This window comes from Argiope bruennichi, chromosome 5 (assembly GCF_947563725.1).
Source record: "Argiope bruennichi chromosome 5, qqArgBrue1.1, whole genome shotgun sequence".
Taxonomy (NCBI): domain Eukaryota; kingdom Metazoa; phylum Arthropoda; class Arachnida; order Araneae; family Araneidae; genus Argiope; species Argiope bruennichi.
Window position 1 is genome coordinate 32259175 of NC_079155.1, and position 21188 is coordinate 32280362.

At 29.7% G+C, this 21188-nt stretch overlaps 1 protein-coding gene across 2 annotated transcripts in view; it reads left to right on the plus strand.

The window, feature by feature from the left end:
- LOC129969506 (mitogen-activated protein kinase kinase kinase 12-like) overlaps positions 1-21188 on the plus strand; it is a 41411-nt gene that overhangs the window by 13651 nt on the left and 6572 nt on the right. For both annotated transcript variants that reach the window (XM_056084109.1, XM_056084110.1), the window contains exons 4-10: positions 5060-5243; positions 7519-7710; positions 8883-9041; positions 11767-11925; positions 19358-19466; positions 20121-20347; positions 20553-20687. In XM_056084109.1, the coding sequence (XP_055940084.1) occupies positions 5060-5243; positions 7519-7710; positions 8883-9041; positions 11767-11925; positions 19358-19466; positions 20121-20347; positions 20553-20687 (1165 nt within the window). The remainder of the gene's footprint in view (positions 1-5059; positions 5244-7518; positions 7711-8882; positions 9042-11766; positions 11926-19357; positions 19467-20120; positions 20348-20552; positions 20688-21188) is intronic.

Consider the following 21188-nt stretch of genomic DNA (forward strand, 5'->3'; position numbering starts at 1 on the left):
TGGACATAATTATATCTAACAATATTATACATTTTATGGTAAGAATTATCAAAATACAATATGCAATCCAACCTAGTAAGTGAAGTGAATGATCGTAAATCTATTTATCATATGCTTGTAATATGTTGGATCCTTGCACTAGACTGCAATATAACTATAAATTTTGAATATTTCAATCTCGTTGATGTTCCAGTTAAATTTCTTCTTCACTTGTTTCTATTCCGCTACTATTGTTCAGAACATTATTTTAATTCTTAATCATGTTGGGGGCCCCTACAATCCTGTAGCCCCGATGCATAGCATCCACCGCATCCCCCAGATGGCCAACCTTGTGTGAGTATCAATTGCCTTTTTTCTTCTGAAAGCTAGCTTATTGGTTTTTAACTGATTTTAATTATATTTTAAGTATATTTCTTCATCTAAGTTTTCTTAATTTTTACTATTTGCCATTTATGAATATAGTATCTTCACAAGCAAATGTCATTCATATATTACCATGTTCATTTCAATGAATCTATTAATGCACACCTTAGGTATTTTATCATGTATTGTGTGCCACTGATGACTTGCACTGATCTGTCCAATTAGTGACACATATTACTTGTGATTCACACTTGAATGTTTCATCAGATTCTTCATGTAAAATACCATTTTATGCTTTAGTTTGGTGCTTTATAAAAAGTTCTTAGATGTTTCTGAAAAGAGTTCTTGATAAATAGTCATGGGTGAGTAAACATGTTAGTGTTAATTTGCTTCCATTTCTTTATCTTTGTTGATTAATGTAAATTGTTTTCTGTAGTTTTCATTAAATAATTAGAAATTTTGATTTTGTTAGGTGAAAAGGTTAGATGAAATGGTAGATAAGTTGTATGAATATAAAAAAAAATTGTGGATGGCTTTAAAATGGTTTGAACAATTCGATACATGCAGAGCCGGCCTTCTCTATGAAGGGGCCCAAGTGCAAAAAACCATTTGAGGCCCTAAATTTTTTCACAAAGTGAAAACAAAAAAAATTATAAACACAAACACATATTACAATTGCCTGTTTATTTAATGCGTGATTTTGATTTTGCTATTAATTTACTTCAGGAAAATTACATTTTTTGTAAGTTTTTTTTTTCAATGATTTGTACAGCAAGTGCATTTAAGCTTTATTTACACATGACTGAAGATAATTCTTTATTAATTTTAATTTGCTGAAAGAGCATTCAGTACTTATTATAGTAACTGGTAATGTAAAGAAAAGTTTTAACACAACTCAGAAATAAATCATTATAATTATTGATTAGTATGTATTGCAATATGTGTTGTGTGATTTTTACATCCTTTTCATTCAAAATCAAATCCAGTAGCAAAACAGTTTATTTGGATTAGTTTTCATTTACATCGTTATTATAAAACGTTGCAAAGTGTTTGAAAAATTTTTCTAATTCATGTTTTTCTAAAGTTTTTATACGAGTGATTTATCTGAAATACTTTTAAATCTATTTTCTATCTGTATAATAACAGTATCAGTTACAGAGTTAAAAAATAATACCTAAATTCCATTAACCAGGTTTTATATAATTTCATCTTGTGCTGTTTTGAAATATAATTTTTCTCTTTTCCGAATTCGTTTTTCAGGAAAATGTTCTGAAAGATTCAAATCACGTGCTATTACTTTTGCTTGGTTTATAAATGAATTAAATTTTGGATTTTAGTTTTAATTTTATTGACTAAATTAAAAGCCCAGTTGAGAACTATTGTTTTTACTTGAAATAGTTTTTTGATTGGACAATATTGTAAACCATACTATTAACCTTTTGTGCTTGGAAAAGTAATTTGATGCATAATTATTCACTTAATACGACTTGTGTATTGCTTCGAAAAATAAATACATAATTTTTTAAGTTGAATTCTTCCATTGAAAATGATGCACCATCTTGAATGGTGAGTGAAAGTCACCATTCAGGTGTGAAGGGTAAATATAAAATAAGTGTCATTTCTTATATTGAATCAATAGATTTTTAGCTTTGGATACCGCTGTATTATTGTTATCTGCATCAATAAATTTGTTGCGACATAAATTGTAAATATTTAAAAGTAGCTAATGATTATTTTAATAATTAAAAATTTTATTTTGTAAATAGTTGTAAAATTCAGATTGGCAACAGTGATATTTTTGGAACTTGTTTAAAAACGATGCTAGAATTTTGAGTGAAAATAAGTTGATATAAATTTGATAATATTATCTATAATGTAATAAGATTTAGTTTTATAGTAAGTTTGTCTGCATTTTATTTTTGTTGATGCACGAATACAACAAATTCTTCTAGGGTATTACAAGATTGTCCAAACTGTATATACACTACTTTAATCAAATCTATTTCAGCTCCCCAATAAGTGTCACAGGATGGTTTAAGAGTAATATTTAAATGTCTTTGCAGAAGAGTAATATTTAAATGTCTTCCCATCTTTTTGTGGATGCTGAAAGTAAGCAATATAAACACTGCAATATCAAAAAAAAAAAAAAAAAAATACTGTATATACAGTTGGAAGCGGTATCACAAATTAATAAATTAAAAGAATATGAAATGCAAGGCACATAAATCACATGAAGGTTTAGAACAATTATTTTAGATTTTATACCTTTATAATTTCTTTTCATGTTGCTACCATTGTCATATGCCTGTCCACTACAATTCATAATATCTAAATCAAGCTCAGTAAATCGTTTCACTAGAATTTTTGTTAGTCCTTCTCCAGTCACATCAGTTACTTAAATAAACCCTACAAATGACTCATTTATACTTAATCTTTTCTCTTCAAAATTTATGTACCTAATAAAGACTGAAGTTTGTTTTTTGTGAGAAATATCAGAAGTAGAATCCATTTGGATACTGTAATACTTTGCTACTTTTGCTACTTTAATTTTATAAAGAACTTCATTTACTAACATGGATAATTTGTTCTTATGATGTATATGCTAAATCATGCACAGTTCTATTTTTGGAATTTTTTATTCTGTTTATATGATCCATAAGCATAGAGTCATATTCGCTTAATTTTTTAAAGTTAATTCGATTAAACTTTAAAAAATTTCCATTATTAGACGTGCCTATTATTTCAGGGTTCCCTCGAATCGGAAGATTATTACATGAAAAAATAGAATCACATCTACATTTCTTTGAAATACTAATTTACATCATTCCGTTTCCTTATTTATATTAACTTCATTTATTTTATCAATAGTGGAACATAAATTTAGTCGTTTCAGTAATTCTTTCCAAGCAATAAATGAATTAAGTGACAAATAGATCGCTCATGATCTTGGAATTACAATCGACAACTTTCTCTAGTTATTATGGCCTTCTACAAGTCATTTAGATTTGTCCTTTCCTCTTGAAAATAATATAAAGCAAAAACAAAATACCAAATTCTGCATTTTTGAAAAAAATCAACCAGCTATGAAACTATATTTCACCATTTGGCACTATTTTTTTAATAAATAGTAATAAGTGGAATATGATTTAACTTCAGCATTCTTAGCAAAAACTCCTTTGTATTGTCTAGGTCTGCTTTTAAGACAAAACATTTTAAACATATCAGTTATAATGCTTGGTCATAAACCTGGATCACTTATATGCATTTGGCCACATTTGTTATTGTCAATTTCATCATTATTCATAAATAGTTCTTCAAAGATTTTCACACTTTCTACACTTTCATTGCAACATTGTGTAGTTTGTGGGGAACTTTCTTTGTCAGGTGAATTGTAACTTCTAAAATCGATGCGATTTCATTGCCAGTATTACTTTATAGACAAGAAAACACATCTACTCATGACATTTTGAAATTTGGCTTTTCTTCTTTCTTTTCTTTTTTCATTTTCTTTTTTGAAACAGTCTTGACAGCCAGAGAGATATTTCCTTGGCATGGACATGATTAGATCTAATAATATTAAACATTTTATAGTCTAAATTATCAAAGAGTATCGTATGCAATTTAAGCTAGTAGGTGAAATGATCATACATTATGTTTATAATATGTTGCCCACTTGCACTGAATTATAATATATCTTTAAACTTCTTATATTTCAAAATCCATTGATTGTTCCTGGAAAATTTCTCCCTCTCTACTTTCCATTCCGCTATTACCGTTCAGAACATTATTTCAGTTCTTGATCATATTGGGGATCCTTCAATTGCGGGGTCCCGCTGCATAGCATCTGCCGCATCCTCAGATAGCTGGCCCTGGGTACATGTGCTGCTATTAGTATTTTGATTGCCTATTTTCAATTGATTATTTATATCATTTTATAATTTTAAAGCATTTTTAATTTTTAAAATCACATGTTTAAATATTTTCATTAAGTTATGATAACATAATATGATCGTTGATTTTTACATATATTAAAACATCATTCACTTAGGAGTGATTGTGTTAAATAAATATTATGACTGCTGCCTTTTGTTTTTTATGGATGTGAGAATTCTCCAAATGGCATAAATGTAATGAATTATATTTTTCTGCACTCTTAAAATTTATTATTTTTTGCCATTTAAATTCATAATGATGAATACTTTAACTTTTGGCTCATACAGTTTTTCTCAAAACTTTCAGAATCTAGCTTCTGTAATTTTAATTATCTAAAATTTATCTGCCATGCTGCATGAAAATTGCTAATAGTAAAGAAAAGCTTAATTTGCTCTTTTAAGAAAATTCTCAATAATTAATCTATAAAACATTCAATTGATTTTGTTTTTCTAAAATGGCAAACAAAAAATGCAGGCTTTAATTCCATTGGATATCTTTAGATTTCTAAAAAAGGTGTGGAAGTGCATCATGCACTTAAGCATTATTTGAATTTAGCATCTATTTGACATTCAGCTTTACACCTAGATACTTTAATAAGCTTACTGAATCCATTCCTTATTTTGCAACAGCTATTGTTCATCCCAAAACAGCAGCAACTCTTATTTATCAAGCTTCCCTAATTCAGTGACACTTCTTTAGAATTTATGCTTTTGTACAAGATACCATTACTGTCCTAACCTTACTCATTTATTATCCTTTACAGATGAATGGGAAATACCATTTGAAAATATTCAAGATTTACAGTGGGTGGGAAGTGGAGCGCAAGGGGCTGTTTTCCTGGGTGAACTTGAAGGAGAGCTGGTTGCTGTGAAAAAAGTACGCGAGAAAGAAGAAACAGATATAAAACATTTAAGACATCTTCGACATCCTAATATAGTGACTTTTAAGTAAGTAAAAATTTCATTTTTGCTTTCAGAATAATATTGGAAATTTTAAAGATTTTTTTTGTGCTGTTGTTTTTTGGTTTGGTTCACAGACTATTTTCTAACTTTTTCATAATCTTAAAAATATTTTATGGCTTGATAATGACAATTCAAACTTTTGATAGTTAATAGAAATGTAATTTTTATCATTACTGACAAATTATTGATCCTACAAAAGAAGACACTTTTTGGAATATATTGAAAAAAAATTCCTATATATTTTCAAAAAATCAATTTATTGAATTAAAAAATATTTTATTGATAATGTCAATGTTAATTACAAAGATGGAAATTATTTTTTCAATTCATACATATATACATAAATATACAAAGAGAGAGTGAGAGAGAGATCAAACACATCAAAATTAAAATTGTACGCTTTGAAATTATTGAAAATTAAAAAGCAGTAAGCTTTCTTTTATGAAACGCCTATGATTTTTTTTAAAAATAAATATAAATAGGGAAAAATTGAAGAGATTTATTGATTTGATATGTACATATTTTCTTCCTTTATGTAATGGTGTAAAATGAAATTTATACAATTATAATGCTTTCCACTCTTCTCCTCTTGTGTTACCCTTTTATTCCATTTCAATAAGCAGTCGGATATTCGGGTCCCCCCCCCCTTATACTTATATTTGAACATTAAGAAATAGATTATAATTAAGAGGAATGTGGTGACATATTTTATATTATTCATAATGTATGGGTTTAAAATTATGATGTGATACAATTATTAATGTAACTTGGAAATTAATATAATTTAAAGCAGAATGTTAAAAAAATGGCTATATATCCATCTTATTTTTGATAATAATTTTTGTTATATGTATTCTAATAATATTAATAAGCAGATGACTATAAAATCAAAAAATAATTAGTAAAGTTGTCATATTTGCTTTTATGCTCTTTTCTTAAAATCTATCTGAATTTTTCCCTCTTATACAATTTATATATATCTACAAAATGTTATACAAAAATTTGAAAATGGCTTCTTAACGGACTCATTTGTCTATTGTTGATTAATATCTATTTTATTTTATAATTCAAAAGTTTGATTATGTGAAAATATACCCAGTATATACTTATTTATAATAATATAAAAGAGGAAGAAGAAAAAATTTCAGCTGATTATGAACTAAAAATAGATTTAGCATTGGAAATTGATAACTTTTAGAACTGTTACTAGAGAATTGAATCTCATATAAATAATTACATCTTATTCTGTAATGTAATATTATATCTCAGAAACACATCTTCTTGGTACTACATTATGGATATTAAATGAAAACAAATAAGAAAAATAAATATATTATGGTAATATAAATAAATCTGTTTTCTTACATTAATTATTTATTTTTAAAAGCTGCACATTTCATTTACTATATAATTTAATAGATTGTTCATTGTTGTATATTTTGTTTTTCCATTTTTATTGATTACATATTATGATGAAAGTATGTGCTTATTACTAAACTGTTATTTTATCTGTTCAGTTAGTCCTTATTGTTGATAACAATTTTAAAACAATAAATGCATTTAATTTTGTTGCTGTTTTAACTTATCAAAATCAAAGTTCAGAATATATGTCAGTCAAATTTCTGAAGTAAGTGCAATGTTAATGAGTTCAATGCATTCCCCTTTCCTCCTCTGCATACAAAAAATAGTTATTTAAAGAATTATTTATGATATGATGCATCAGTATTCTTTTAACTAAAATTTCAACTACAAAAAAAATATTTTATTCTATAAAAATATAATTTTTAATAATTTAAAGAAATATTTTTTATAATCTTATAGTACTAAAAATGAAATATTCTTATGGTCATTTTATTTTTAAAAGCTAGTTAGCTTATTTCCACTTGTCAATTTATTGCAAAGTCATTGATGTAGTTATTCAATTTCCAAAAATTACTTGTAGGGCATGATTGCCCTTTATTGTGATGTAATATATTAAATATTGTTGTATTTTTATATATTTAATGTAATATATTTAAAACTAATTAATGATATAGTAACTAATTAATGATATAATTTCTCTCAGAAATCTTGGTACATTATTTATTATTGATGAAAGAATTAATGTAATTAGTTTTAAATGAAGGTTGTTAATTACCTAAATTATTGTTAAATGAAAGATTATTATTATTTTACATGATTAATTCCATAATATGCTTTGGTGCATATATATATGTTATTTTGGTATATATGTTGCTTATATTTTTTTCTTGATGTACAGAGGTGTGTGTATCCAATCTCCTTGCTACTGCATAATTATGGAATTTTGTCCATATGGTCAGCTTTATGAGATGTTACGCAGTGATAGAGATATACCTCCTGATAAAACTCTTGATTGGTGTAAACAAATTGTATCTGGAATGGAATATTTGCATCAAAACAGAATAGTGCATAGAGATTTAAAATCTCCCAAGTATGAAACTTTTAAATTGGTATTTTTAAAATTTTTATTGTTATCAATTTTAACATATATAGTTTAGTTCTCTTAATTTTTAACAGCATAATAAATGTGTTTTTTTTATCCATAATGTCAGATTTTTTTTTTTATATTTCTCATTTTTTTTTTTTTTTTGTATATGTTTTTGATATTAGAACACAAATTTTCAGTTCAGTTAAGATTAGATTCTAATATTTTTTTAAAAGCTGTTTCTATATAACTAAAATGAATTTCAAACATAAAATATCCAGTAAATAAAAGAATTTTGATTTTAGTTTTCATTTCACATTTTTACTAGTTTTATTGTAATTTTAATTTTCTACTGAGTAGTATATTGCCTATATATAAATAGTTCATAACTAATTATGATGTGCATATAGTTGACTTAGCATTAAAAAAAATATATTGTTTCTTTGCCAAACCTTTATGTTTTGTTTTGCATGTATTTGAACTTTTCATTTTGATCATTTATTATTTCTTTATGCTAGAAGTCCTTCAATTATGATTTCATGTTTATTTTGTTTTTAGGTTCAATGAATTGCATGTTTTAAAAGGTACTTTATATTTCTTTTATTTTTGAAATTAGCTTTATTTATTTTGTTAGTTCCTATGATATTTTTAACCCATTAATGCCCAACACTTATCATTTTAGAACAATTACTATTTCAATACCGTGTCTTAAACGGCTTGGTCATATTCCATTATTTCCTGTTTCACTTTGTCTAGCCATTCGGTATATATTCCCGAGCTTCTTAAAAAAAATTTTATTTGGCATATACCAAATCAAACTTCGAGCATTTCAAATGGCATGCATGGTTCTGATTTTGAAATTCTTATTACTTTTTTTAAAAAATTTTTTACCATGCTTAGGTTTTTATTATATACATATATAAAAAAATCATTTAATATATGTTCATAAAAAATTTAACATTTTTTTATTATTGCTCAATTATTTTTCAAAAATTGAAGAATGAAGTTTTACTTTCTTATTTTCTTGATCTTAATATTTTAAACATTTCTGTTGAAATTTAGTCTTTAAATTAATGTGGGTATTAATGGATTAATAACAGAGTTGTATTGTAATTATTCTCATGTCATCATATCTGTCATAATCTAATGTTTTTTTAAAATTATTATTATTAAAACAGTGTACTCATAAGTATGAATGAAGTTTTGAAAATTTCTGACTTTGGAACCTCACGTCAGTTGAATGATATCAGTACAAAAATGTCTTTTGCTGGTACAGTTGCGTGGATGGCTCCTGAAGTCATCAGACATGATCCTTGTTCTGAGAAAGTGGATATATGGTTAGTTTAATAAATTATGTTCTTTATTTTTTAAATATATTTTCTTATTTTGATTAAATTTAAACCAAAATATAGAATTAATAAAATGTCCTTTCTTTGAAAGAAATTATTTTTTATGGCAGCAAATCTTTTATTACAGTTTATAGATTTTTTTTAGTCTAAAGTGAAGTATAGGTTTTTTTTCAGGTGATTTCAGTTGAAATGCATTTTTATGTACACCAAAATTACATTCAATGGTTGATTGTAAAAGTTTATTTGAAATTATTTAGAATGTCTCAGTATTTAGTTTGTATCCAATTAAATTACACAAAGTAGGGGCACTTTAGGCATATGCACTGTTTATTTTAAGCCATCCATTACATTTGCATTAGAGCATTTTTACTAGAACATTATATATTCTGCAAAATGAGCAACTATAAGCAAGGCTGTTTTATTTAATAAGCTAGTTGTAGCTCAGAATGCCCATGATCTGAGGGATATCACTGGTTCTAAAAATATTCTTCTAATTTGATAATGTTTTAATTTTTCAGTTAAAAAATGATTTAATTCTAATATATATAAATAATATATCATATCATTTAATTCATAATATATATAGAATAATGTATTAAGCTCCTTTATACATTATGCAGCCATCTTAGCAATAAAGCTTGTGAACCTTAAAAAAAAGTAGTACTAAGTGATGTGACTGTTTTTTCCATAGATTATAGTATTTTAGAAAATATATATCTAATCCAATTCATCAATTAATTTCCCACAAAGAAATGCTATAAACTATTTAAAAGTCAATATAAATACATTCATATAAATCAGATAAATAATTATTAAAGTGTGTTAAAAAGTATACTTATAAAACTTTAAACATGTATAAAATAATAAAATACTTATTGTGTTTACTTTTATATACATTTACTTGTGTCATCTAAATTTATAAAATTTATTTACTTGTTTAAAATTTTTAATACATTTCTTATATTCTAAATTAAAATCATATTTTGGTATGAATTATTTAAAAAATGTTAAGGAAAATACAAAGTACTAACACATCACTTAATAAGTCCCCAGTCTGACACATATATAACAACATTGTTATAAGACCTACATGATTTCCAGGTAGTACTAACCTTCAAACAGTACATGTCAAAATTTCATGGCATTCTGACCATTAATTTATAAGTTACAGTCGTTTCAGTGACCCCAGTTTTGTAATTTTCAATACAATGAATAGAAAGGAATTTCGTGTGCTGATTAAGTACTGTTTTTGGATGGGGAAAAATGCTGTTGAAGCCAAATAGTGGCTTGATAAGCGTTATGGGGATTCTGCACCAGGGAAATCAATTATTATTGACTGGTATGCTAAATTTAAACGCGGTCGTACAAGCACTGATGATGCTAAACGCTCTGGTCGCCCAAAATCAGGAATTGTTCTTAAAAACATTAAAAAAAAAATGTCTATAAAATAGTTTTAAAAGACCATAAAATGAAGTTGCGTGAGATAGCTGACACCTTGAAGATATCAGAAGGTAGTATCTTTACAATTTTACATGGAAATTTGGGCATGTGCAAGTTGCTTTCGAAATGGGTGCCGCGTTTTCTCATACCAGACAAGAAACGAGTCGATGATTCAGATCGCTGCTTGGAACTGTTCAAGCGTAATAAAAAGGATTTCTTGCGTTGGTATGTGACAATGGATAAAACATGGATCTACCACTACACGCCTGAATCAAAAAGATCGTCAGATGAGTGGACAGCAGCCGGTGAAAGTCGTCCAAAGCAACCAAAAACTCAAAAGTCGGCTGTCAATATTATGGCATCTGTATTTTGGGATTCGCATGGAATTTTGTTCAACGACTATCTTGAGAAAGGCAAAACTATCAATAGTGAATATTACATGGCATTATTGGATCGATTGAGTTCAGAAATCAAGAGAAAACGGCCCCACATGCAAAAGAAAAAAGTGCTGTTTCATCAGGACAATGCCCCGTGTCACTAGTCGATGAAAACTATGGTTAAATTGGATGAATCACGCTTTGAACTGTTTCCCCACCCACCGTACTCTCCAGATTTGGCCCCCAGCGACTACTGGCTTTTTGCAGACATGAAAAAGATGCTCCAGGGAAAGAAATTTGACTCAAATGAAAAAGTGATTGCCGAAACTGAGGCTTATTTTGAGAGCAAAGACAAATCGTTTTACATAAAGGGCATTGAAAAATTAGAGAAGCATTGAAATGAATTTATCACTCTTGAAGGAGAGTATGTTGATGAATAAAGTGGAATTTCTTAAAAAAATGTGTTTTTCTTAATTAGACTCGAGATTTATTGAGTGATGTGTTACTGTGTATAAAATTTAAAAAAATGGAAATAAAAAAAATATGGGAAATAAATATGGTAAAATAAAAAAAACATGGAAGATGAACAAAAAAAATTTAATGCAAGTATTAAATTGTCTTATGCATTACAATCAAGGGTGATGAAAGTTGACTTTCAGAATCTGATTTTGAAAAGATTTATTTTTGTTACTGATTTATAAAATTATGACTTTAAACATAGAAAAAATGATCTTTTTGCTATTCAGTAGGTCTTTTCTTTTGATTTTAATAGGTCCCATTTCACCCAATTACTCATTTTATAAAAATCTTAATTCGGGTTTTATTTACCATTTTATTGATTTTATAACTAAAATCAATTGCGTTTTTACATTATCATGATAATTTTTACTTTTTAGGTCTTTTGGAGTTGTATTGTGGGAATTGCTAACTCGAGAAGTTCCATACAAAGATGTGGATTCTTCTGCAATTATTTGGGGTGTGGGTAATAACAGTCTTCATCTTCCTGTTCCAGACTCTATTCCAGAAGCATTTCGAATTCTTTTAAAACAATGCTGGTAAGGAGATTTATTGTTGATTGCCATCTTTTTTTTATATACAAAACATTTGTCAATATTTTTATAAAACTGTGTTATTAAGATTAAAAGGGAAACTATTATAAGTACAGATTTTTAAAAATGAATGAATAAATGTGAATTTTGTTTTAAATCAAATGAAAGTTTATTTAAAAATTTCAATATGTGTGTGTGTGTGTGTAAACATATTTATCAGTTGCTTGGCTAAATAGAAGAAGCTTTTAAAATTTTAAAAACTTCAATCTATTTCATCATGTAAGGTATTTGTCGTATACATGTACACGGGTTCTTTTACTGTGATTAAAAATTATTGTCCTTAAAAGAACTATAACATTTATTTCTAAGTCAAGATAAGTTATTCTATATACATATTAAATTTAAATGACTGTATTTCCGGAAAAAAAATATAGTTTAGAGTCTTTTTAGCTGTTGTTCACAACGTTTTCAGTTTTTAAAATTCCAATACCGAGTTGAGTTATTACTGGCTTCTTCAAAGATCGCGGATTCATGCAACATTTTGGGGTTTTTCTTTTCAAGAAAATTCAAAATGTTCTTTAGTCCAAACAGCTCACAGGTCCAGTCGTTTGGGAGCTTGAATCTTACGGCCCAAACAGGTTTTCATTGTATTTAGATTTGGTTGAGAACTTTTGCCAGATTCTGGTAGTTTCTCAAGATGTTCAACATATTGCTGTTGTATACTGCCTCTTCTTTCTCATCTTTAATTTCAGATGCTCTCTTCTCTAGTAGATTCTCTACTGAAAGCATTTGAACCTCAAAGACGTAGAGACGCTGTACAGGTCTCAGAAATTCGCCGTTCTTCGTTTTTACTTTCACAGGGACAATTGAACCGCCCTTACCAGGGAATATTTCTGGTATTTTTCCCAGAGGCTAATTCAGACGTTTTTGATTGGGTACTTCGACAATAACCACTTCTCCCACTTTGAAATCGTGGGTTTCTATCATTTTCTTGATTTGTTGCCTCAGCTGCCCCAAGTATTCCAGTCGGAATCGACTTCTGAGATCTCCTTGCAGTTTACACCTATACAACTTTCGCTTGCGAAGATACTCGGAAGATAATTCCAAGTGGTCAAGATCTGGAATTCCATTTTCTATGTGTTCTCTGAGGAATGAAGATGGTGTTATAGGTTCCAAATCATCGTGTTCAGAAGCGTAGGTAATGGGTCTTGAATTTACGATATCTTCGCAATCGCATAGAATCGTATTCAATTCTTCGCAATTCAGGCATGCTCGGCCTAGAACTTTCTTCAGAAGGTCTTTTATTAGGGCATTGAGGCGCTCCTCACCACCATGGAGCTGATGGTGGTATAAATTTCTAAATGATTTCCTTCTTTTTCCCTTCTTCTATTACTTGTTGCCAGTTAATACAATGAAATAGTCGACTTGTTTCAATAAAATTGGTTCCATTAGCCGAGTATATTACTGAAAGTCGTCCACGTCTTGTAATAAAACGTCTCAGCGTTAGTAGGAAATTTTCCATTGACAGCGAAGAAAGAAGTTCAAGGTGGATCCATCGATATAGCGCATGTGAAGAGCGCAACCCATGTTTTAGTACCGTCTTTTAGAAACAATGGGTCAGCCAGATCCACTCCAGTAACCTCAAATACACCTGCATTTTTCACTCTGTCTTCTGGCAAGGGAGGTAAATTTGTTTTCACAGGTTTATCATTGAAACGCTTACATCGGACACAGCTGTTTAAAATTTTTTGAATGGACTTCCTTCCTTTCAGAATCCAGTGTTTCTCTTGGGGAAGGGCCATCAAAATTTGAATTTCAAAGTGCATCAAAGTTTGATGTTTATACGCGATCAACTTCCCCACAGCTGGATGTTCCCCAAGACAGGACACCGGGTACTTGAAGTCTTCTGTATCTTGACGGTAAATAGTGCGGATCTTAACTCGCAGTAAGCCATTCCTGTCAGCTATGACATTTAAAGAGTGCAACTCGGATCTGAAGGTCCATTAAACATTTCTCTCTGGAACAACATCATGAATAGATGTTCGGCTTCTTTTATCTCAAAACAAGTAAGAGTTGGGAAATTCGAAGCTTCTCTTTTTCTGGCATTATTGTAGAATCTGCGAATCCATGCAAGCATGCGAATAGTTTTCAAATGAGAAGAGAATGATCTGTAGTACCAATCATTTGGTTTTTCGGTGTGATTATGAACTGACAATATGGTTTTTCGTTTCTCAGTATTTATCAATTCTTCGTCTGCTTCTTCTGTGCTACTCGGCCAATTTTCTTCAATTTCATAAAGCCACATAGGTCCCTCCCACCATTTCAAATGAAAAAATTGCTCCGCTGAACATCCTCTGCTGGGAAGGTCGGCCGGATTTTGTATGCCGGGAATATGTCTCCAACTTTCAACATTTGAATTGATGTGTTTATCTTGGACTCTGTTCCACACAAATGTTTCCCAGGGCGCATTTCTCTTTATCCAGGTAAGTGCTGTCAATGAATCGCTCCAATAAAATATCTTCAGATTTGGTATTTTTAGGTCTTTGATAATTCTTGCACTCAACCAGAACCATTACAACATGCCCTCAGTTCAAGACGTGGAATCGTTAAATTCTTTAAAGTGGCACTCTAGCTCAAGACTGAACAAAGCTAACAAACACTTCATCACGAACCTCCACTTTTAGGAAAATATAAGTGGCATACGCTTTAGCACTTGCATCACAAAAGGCATGAAGACTGGCGGTTTCTTCTTCACCTTGACTCAGTTTCATCCACCGAGTTATTTTGACTTCTAAAAGATTCTTTATACCCTTCAGCCAGTTCAAACATCGTTTTGATAGACCTTCTGGTAGGGCATCATCCCATTTAAGTCCAGGATTCTTGAACCATAAACTTTTGAATGATGGTTACGGCAGAAGATATACCCAAAGGGTCAAATATACTCTGAGCCACCTCTTTTAGTAAGAACCAGGTTTTATCTTTCTGACAGTTTATGATTCAAGACAAAGCATCTTGTTTTAGAACCCAGTTTAGGCCCAATAATGGTACAGTTTGGTGGTTGTCGAGTTTATCGATAATTTCAAGTGAAGCATTTGATTTCCAGCCTCGTTGATTGAATTTTCCTGAAGACACCAACGCTTGTGATTCAATTATAAATTTATTCGCTTTATCTGTATTCTTAAAATTGCAGACACAATTATCCACATAAAATGAATTCTTTAAAATTTATGCAGTATTCAAGAGCTCTTCAGGGGCTTGTTCCAGATGGTAATTCAAAGTTGCCGCTAAAGGGAATGGACTGCAAGTGACACCAAAACAACTCTACGATGTCTGTAAATTTTCATTCCCTTGTCTTTGGTTTTCCATAAAAATCGCAGATAATCCCCGTCCTTCTCTCTGATTCCGATCTGAAGAAATGCCTTCTCAATGTCTGATGTTATTCCAACAAGAAATTTCCGGAAACGATTCAGTAGGGAAGGAACAAATTCAATTAAATTAGACCGCTTTTTAAGCAGGCATTCTGTGAGGGATTCCCTTATATGTGCGGATGCATCGAAAACAGCCTCATTTTCGTAGCAATGCTGTTCTCTTTAAATACAGGCCTATGTGGGAGATAGTGTACATTTGATTCATTTTTATTTTTGATTTCTTTAATGACACCGTTAGCAATCCATTTTTTAAAGATATCTGTATATGCTCTAATCTTCTCGGATTCTGCAAGTTTTTTATAAATACAAAAAAGTCGTTTTTCGGCCATTTGTCTGTTGTCAGGATGCTGGGATGATTCTAACACACAAGGTAAGACGGCCTCGTGCCTCCCTTCCTCGTTAATCGTCAGAGTGCTTCGAAAATATTCTATGGTCTCTTGATGCATTTCAGTCTTCTTTTTCGATTCAGCAGGATCAGTAATTACAATGGCATCTAACTTCCATAAGTCATTCATATTACATTCTTTTATAAGTAAGTTTCTCACTCTCATGCTTATAGAGCCTGACCTGCTTGGTGCTCTTCCCATAAGTGTCCAACCAACCAAAGTCTCAATAGCAGTTAATCCAAAAGCTAAATTGAGGATTTTTCCAGTCATCAATTTTCCTGCTATGTCAGCACCAATAAGCAAATCAATTGTGGATGAAGAAGAATACATCAAGAAGTAAACATTCTTGATCCGTTAGATGAATTCTATTATCCTCTAGTTCCTTTGATCAGAATCCGGTTGGTATCTGGCAAATTTCGGCACAGATTTTCTCTTGATCAAATGCGTTAAAAATGCAATGATAATTCTTTTCAAAATCACTTAAAAAATCTTATATTCTGAATTTCTGGGGATTTTGCATCCCTCCAAACAAAGTATGAATAGCAGTTGTCTCTTTCAAATACAGGATGCTTTTTTTAGCAGCTCCTTTCGTAATATAAGATTTCTGACTTCCAGTGTCTATGAGGGCTTTCACAGCAAAACCCTTTTTTTTCTCCCCGAAGAACCACGACCAGGGTTTGTGGAAAACATGTGGGATTGGCCAATGCATTGAACTGTCCAAAATTGATTGAACTGTCCGCTGCTTCTTGAGAGTTAGAAGACTCAACAGTTTTTCTATCAGGGCACATCACAACATGATGTCTTTGACCACAGCAGCCGCAATTCACTTGGACCCTGCATAGCTTTGACACATGACCATTACTTAGACATCTGAAACAACAACCTCGTTTCTTCAATCGTTTCATTTTCTCATTTAAATCCAAATTTCGAGCAACATCCTTAGGATTCATGATTGTTCTTGTCACAAAACACACACTTCAAAACAGATTTTTGGTTTCCTATAAAAAGTCCCGCAGCTGTCTTCAAGTCTCTTGATATTCTTGTTACTTTCTTTCAAAGAGAAGCCATGCATGGCAAGAGTCCTGTCCCCATTTTCAACTTCGTTCTTAAAAATTTCATCTAACTTTCCAATCGAGATTCTTTCGCATCATCTTTGCCATCCACCCTTCTATCATTTCTCCGTCAGGCTCTTAAAACTTCTTCATTTAAACAAGATTCAACCAGGGGAAATAACATGGCCGCATACTTCGCTATAGTAACGCCAAGAGTTTCTAATGATTTCCTCTGGATTTCAAGACGGTCATAAACAGTTGATAATGTTACATGTTTTTTCTCTTTAAAATCAAATGCGAGTGTCAGTTTTAACAGTTCTCGAACATAATATTCAACCAACAAATCATCCCTGCCGAATCTAGATTTCAGACAGTCAATTGTCTTCCAATAATTTCCGAAGGAAGGGGGAAAACTTGTAACTAATTCCTTCGCTCTGGAATTCGGGATAGTTGCTTGGAATAAGTATTGAAACTTGTCGGTTTCATCGATATTGTTGTCTTCGTCAATTTTTTGGAACTGTCCCCAAAACGGCAGCCAATCTTTAATTTCCCCGCCAAATTTCTTCAGTTCCAAACGAAGCAGCTTGAATTTCCGCTTTTCACTACGTATAACGTAGCAGCGTTAACAGCGAGATTAGTTTTTCGATCGAATACCAAACTCGTCTTTTTAAATTTGAGTGAATATTCGTTTGCTGAACGAGATTCCTTTTTTAATGTCATCTTCCTTTACGTCTTCAGACTTAAACAAAAGATTCAAACTGTATTCATTTAATTGTAAAAATTCATTATTTTTCCCGCCGAACAACTGGAAGGGTGCCAAACAATCTAATTCTTCTGCAACATTTACTTCCGTTTTCTGGGATGACAGCCTTTGTAGCTAAAAATCCCTAAATCCCCCTCATTCAAACAAACTTCCGTTTTTGCTGACTCATTTAATTGAATAAATAATCTAGTAAATTCAGATCTAACTGTTCTGCTTTTAAGCTTTAAAGCTTCCATAATTTTTCTGAAACAGTTACTCTTACTTCAAAGTATCGACAAATTTCTAATAACAAATAATTTATCGTCAAAATAATTCACTTGCCTTTCGAATCATTGATTTCAAATCACAGGTCCTGTCGCGGACGCCATGTCGTATACATGTCTATGTACACGGGCTCTTTTACTGTGATTGAAAACTACTCTCCTTAAAAAAACTATAACATTTATTTCTAAGATAAGACAAGTTTGTGGTGAAAGCTTATAAGCCAGTTAACAGCTACACTGCACGAGAAATTGCTTTTGTATTTTGGTCATGTTACTGGACTGCGAACCACAAGGTCCCAGGTTCTATCCTCGCGCACCTCAATTCGCCACAAGTTATTCTATTTACATATTAAATTTAAATGACTGCATTTCCGAAAAATATAGTTCAAAGTCTTTTCAGCGTTCACAACGTTTTTCAGTTTTTAAAATTCTAATTCCGAGTTGAGTTATCACTGGCTTCTTCAAAGATTGCGGATTCACGCAACAGTTTTATTACGAAACAAGGACAAAACAGTTGATAAGCTGACATCTGTTTGCATCATGATACAAAATCAGAAGAGCAAAAGAGACCAAAATTTTTCCCATTACTGGTTTTACTATGAGATTTTGATAGGAATTTCTTTTGACACATGTCGATTTAGGCAAGGAATTTAGATATCTTTAAAAGAATATTATAAATGTTAAGGATTTTTATCCCTTCACTTGGAGCGTGAGAACCCGCTGAAGTGAGCATTTTATAGAGTGCAAGTTGAATTAACTAAATAAAAAAGTGGAATTGGGTTAGGAAATAAGAGAACATTTTAGAATGAAGTTAACATGGGCTAAATTAAGATAAAAATTAGGAAATTAATTAGGATTTAAATTAGATTAAGAGATATCATTACTATATATGAATGTAAAAGCCTTGATTAATTCTGGTTTATTCACTGACTCATTTATTTCCTTATTTATTTATTTTTCTCTCAATGCAAAAACTTACATTTTGAAAAATATTTTATGCATAATTTTAAATTAATGAGTTGAAATATTAACAAGAATTGGAAATAGTTCATGAAGAAAGTTTTGATCCTCCTTTTTTATTATTATTTTCACTCAGTATTGAATATTTTTTTCTGTAGGTTTTCCATTTCTTTTTCTTAACGCTATGAAGAAAAGATTTCTGGAGAAAAAATGTACTTAGTAGATAAAAGATACCTGCATTCTTCTTTATATAATATTCTGCAATATCATAAATATAGCATAAATAAATTTATTCTATCATTACATAATTAAGAATTTGATATGTTGAAATATTACGTCAATTAATGATTCATGAATTATGGATAGTAGCATTTTAAAATGTTTTTTTTTATGTGTTGAGTTAAAACATGACACAAAGATATTTTATATATTAAATAATACAATTTTTAACCATCATATGTACTCTATGTATAGAAATATCATTTAAAAATTATTAAGACTGTAAAAGTAATTCATCTTAATAATATTGTTAAATATTTTCAAATGAATTATTTCTTTTAATTAATTTGCTTAATTTATGTCATAGGAGTTCAAAACCTAGAAATCGACCCTCATTCCATCACATTCTTTTATACTTGGATACTGCTGCTCATGAACTCATTGGTGTTTCTAGAGAGAAATTTTTACAAAATCAAGTATGTTTATTAAATGAAATTCTTGATTATCATGTTGAAATAGTTTATTATAATTTATATGTGTTTAGTTAAAAAACAAATAAAAACTTATTTATTATCTTTTATGAAAATGTGTAAATAATTTATTTAATCATGATTGGACCTGTTTGATGAGTTTATTATTTTTATTTTTTTTGTCTTTTTTTCATGTGATGATCAATATATTTACTGCCTATAGTTTTTATTGTTGGTTAATAATTTTGTAAAAAATCCGTTTATTAAATTATACTTAAATAAAAAAAAAAATTCAAATTTAGAACCAAAACTGGTTGTTTTATTCTAAGGCTTTCTTGTTTTGAAAAAACTGTCTATATGGCTGCTTGATAAATTAACCAAGGATATTTTAAGAAAAGTGTCTCGAATTTTGGAAAATGCATTGATGCTTTTTATATTTGCATAAAAGAGTGACATTTTGAACATGTATCATGAAAGTATTCAAATTTTATTATTTTTATTCATCTAAAAAAAATCCTTGTTATATACTTTGTTTTATAAAAAAAGTAATAATAAAACATATTTACATGAATTTCTAATCATTCCTTTTTGTATACTTCTTAATATACTGATTTGTTATTAAAATTTCATTTATTGTTAACAAATTATACAAATTTTTAGACTAGATGGAGAAAAGAAATCGATGAATATATGCAAAATTTCCAAGATAAGGAAAGTCGTGTTCCTTTGGTTGAAGAAGATTTGGTTAAACAACGTAGAGAAGAGCTACGCCATGCTCAAGACATTCGAGAGCATTATGAAAGAAAGTTAGAGAGAGCTAATGACTTGTACATGGAGTTGGCAACTTGCTTACTTCAACTTGAACAAAGGGAAAAAGAACTTGTTCAGTAAGAATTTTGGAATTGTATTTCTTGAGCTTCTTATTATTTCCTGAGAGATTTTTTTTAATGCAATATGTAATAAATTATATAAAATAAATTTGAATAAGTTATTTTTAATATTATATTTTGTAATTGAATTATTTAAACTCTATATAAAAGATTAAAATGAGGCAAATATTTATTTAAATATGATATCTTTATTTATTTTAAGGCGCGAAGAAAACTTGCAAGGTTCAAAGAATGGACAAGATAAAGCATGTAAAAGAAATATAGTTAGGCCATTACTTCGAGCCCATGAAAGACTTACTAAAAAGCGTTCTCGCAAAAGTTCAAGTTCTCTTAAAAGGTAAATGTTTAAACTACAGGTGTATTTATTTATTTTTTAAAAATTTATTTATGATATTTGATTAAAAGCTTATTGCATTTGCTGCAATTAAAATGCCAGGGTGCTTTTTGTTGCCTTTCTGGGTAACAGAAAGCCACTGGGCATGCTCTTCTTCCTTTTATGAGTTGAGTAACCTTCCTTTATCAGAACAATAAATCAAATAAGAATGCATAGTACATAAAAATAGTAAATGGCATAACATATGTGTTTGAAAATATTGTACAGAAATTTTTGTTTTGTTTTCAGGGTGGAATAATTTTTATAAGAACTAAGAAATTGAAAAGTTAGTTAGATTAATTTAAAATGAATTGTGTTGCAATTGATGAAGTTTTTGAAATACTAAAAGCAATTTTCCAATTAAATTTTCAATTTTTGTTTTAATAAAATCTTAGCGCTTTTCATTGAGAAAAGCAGTATGTGTGAATTAATAATTTCAATGTAAAAAATTTTGAATATAAAATA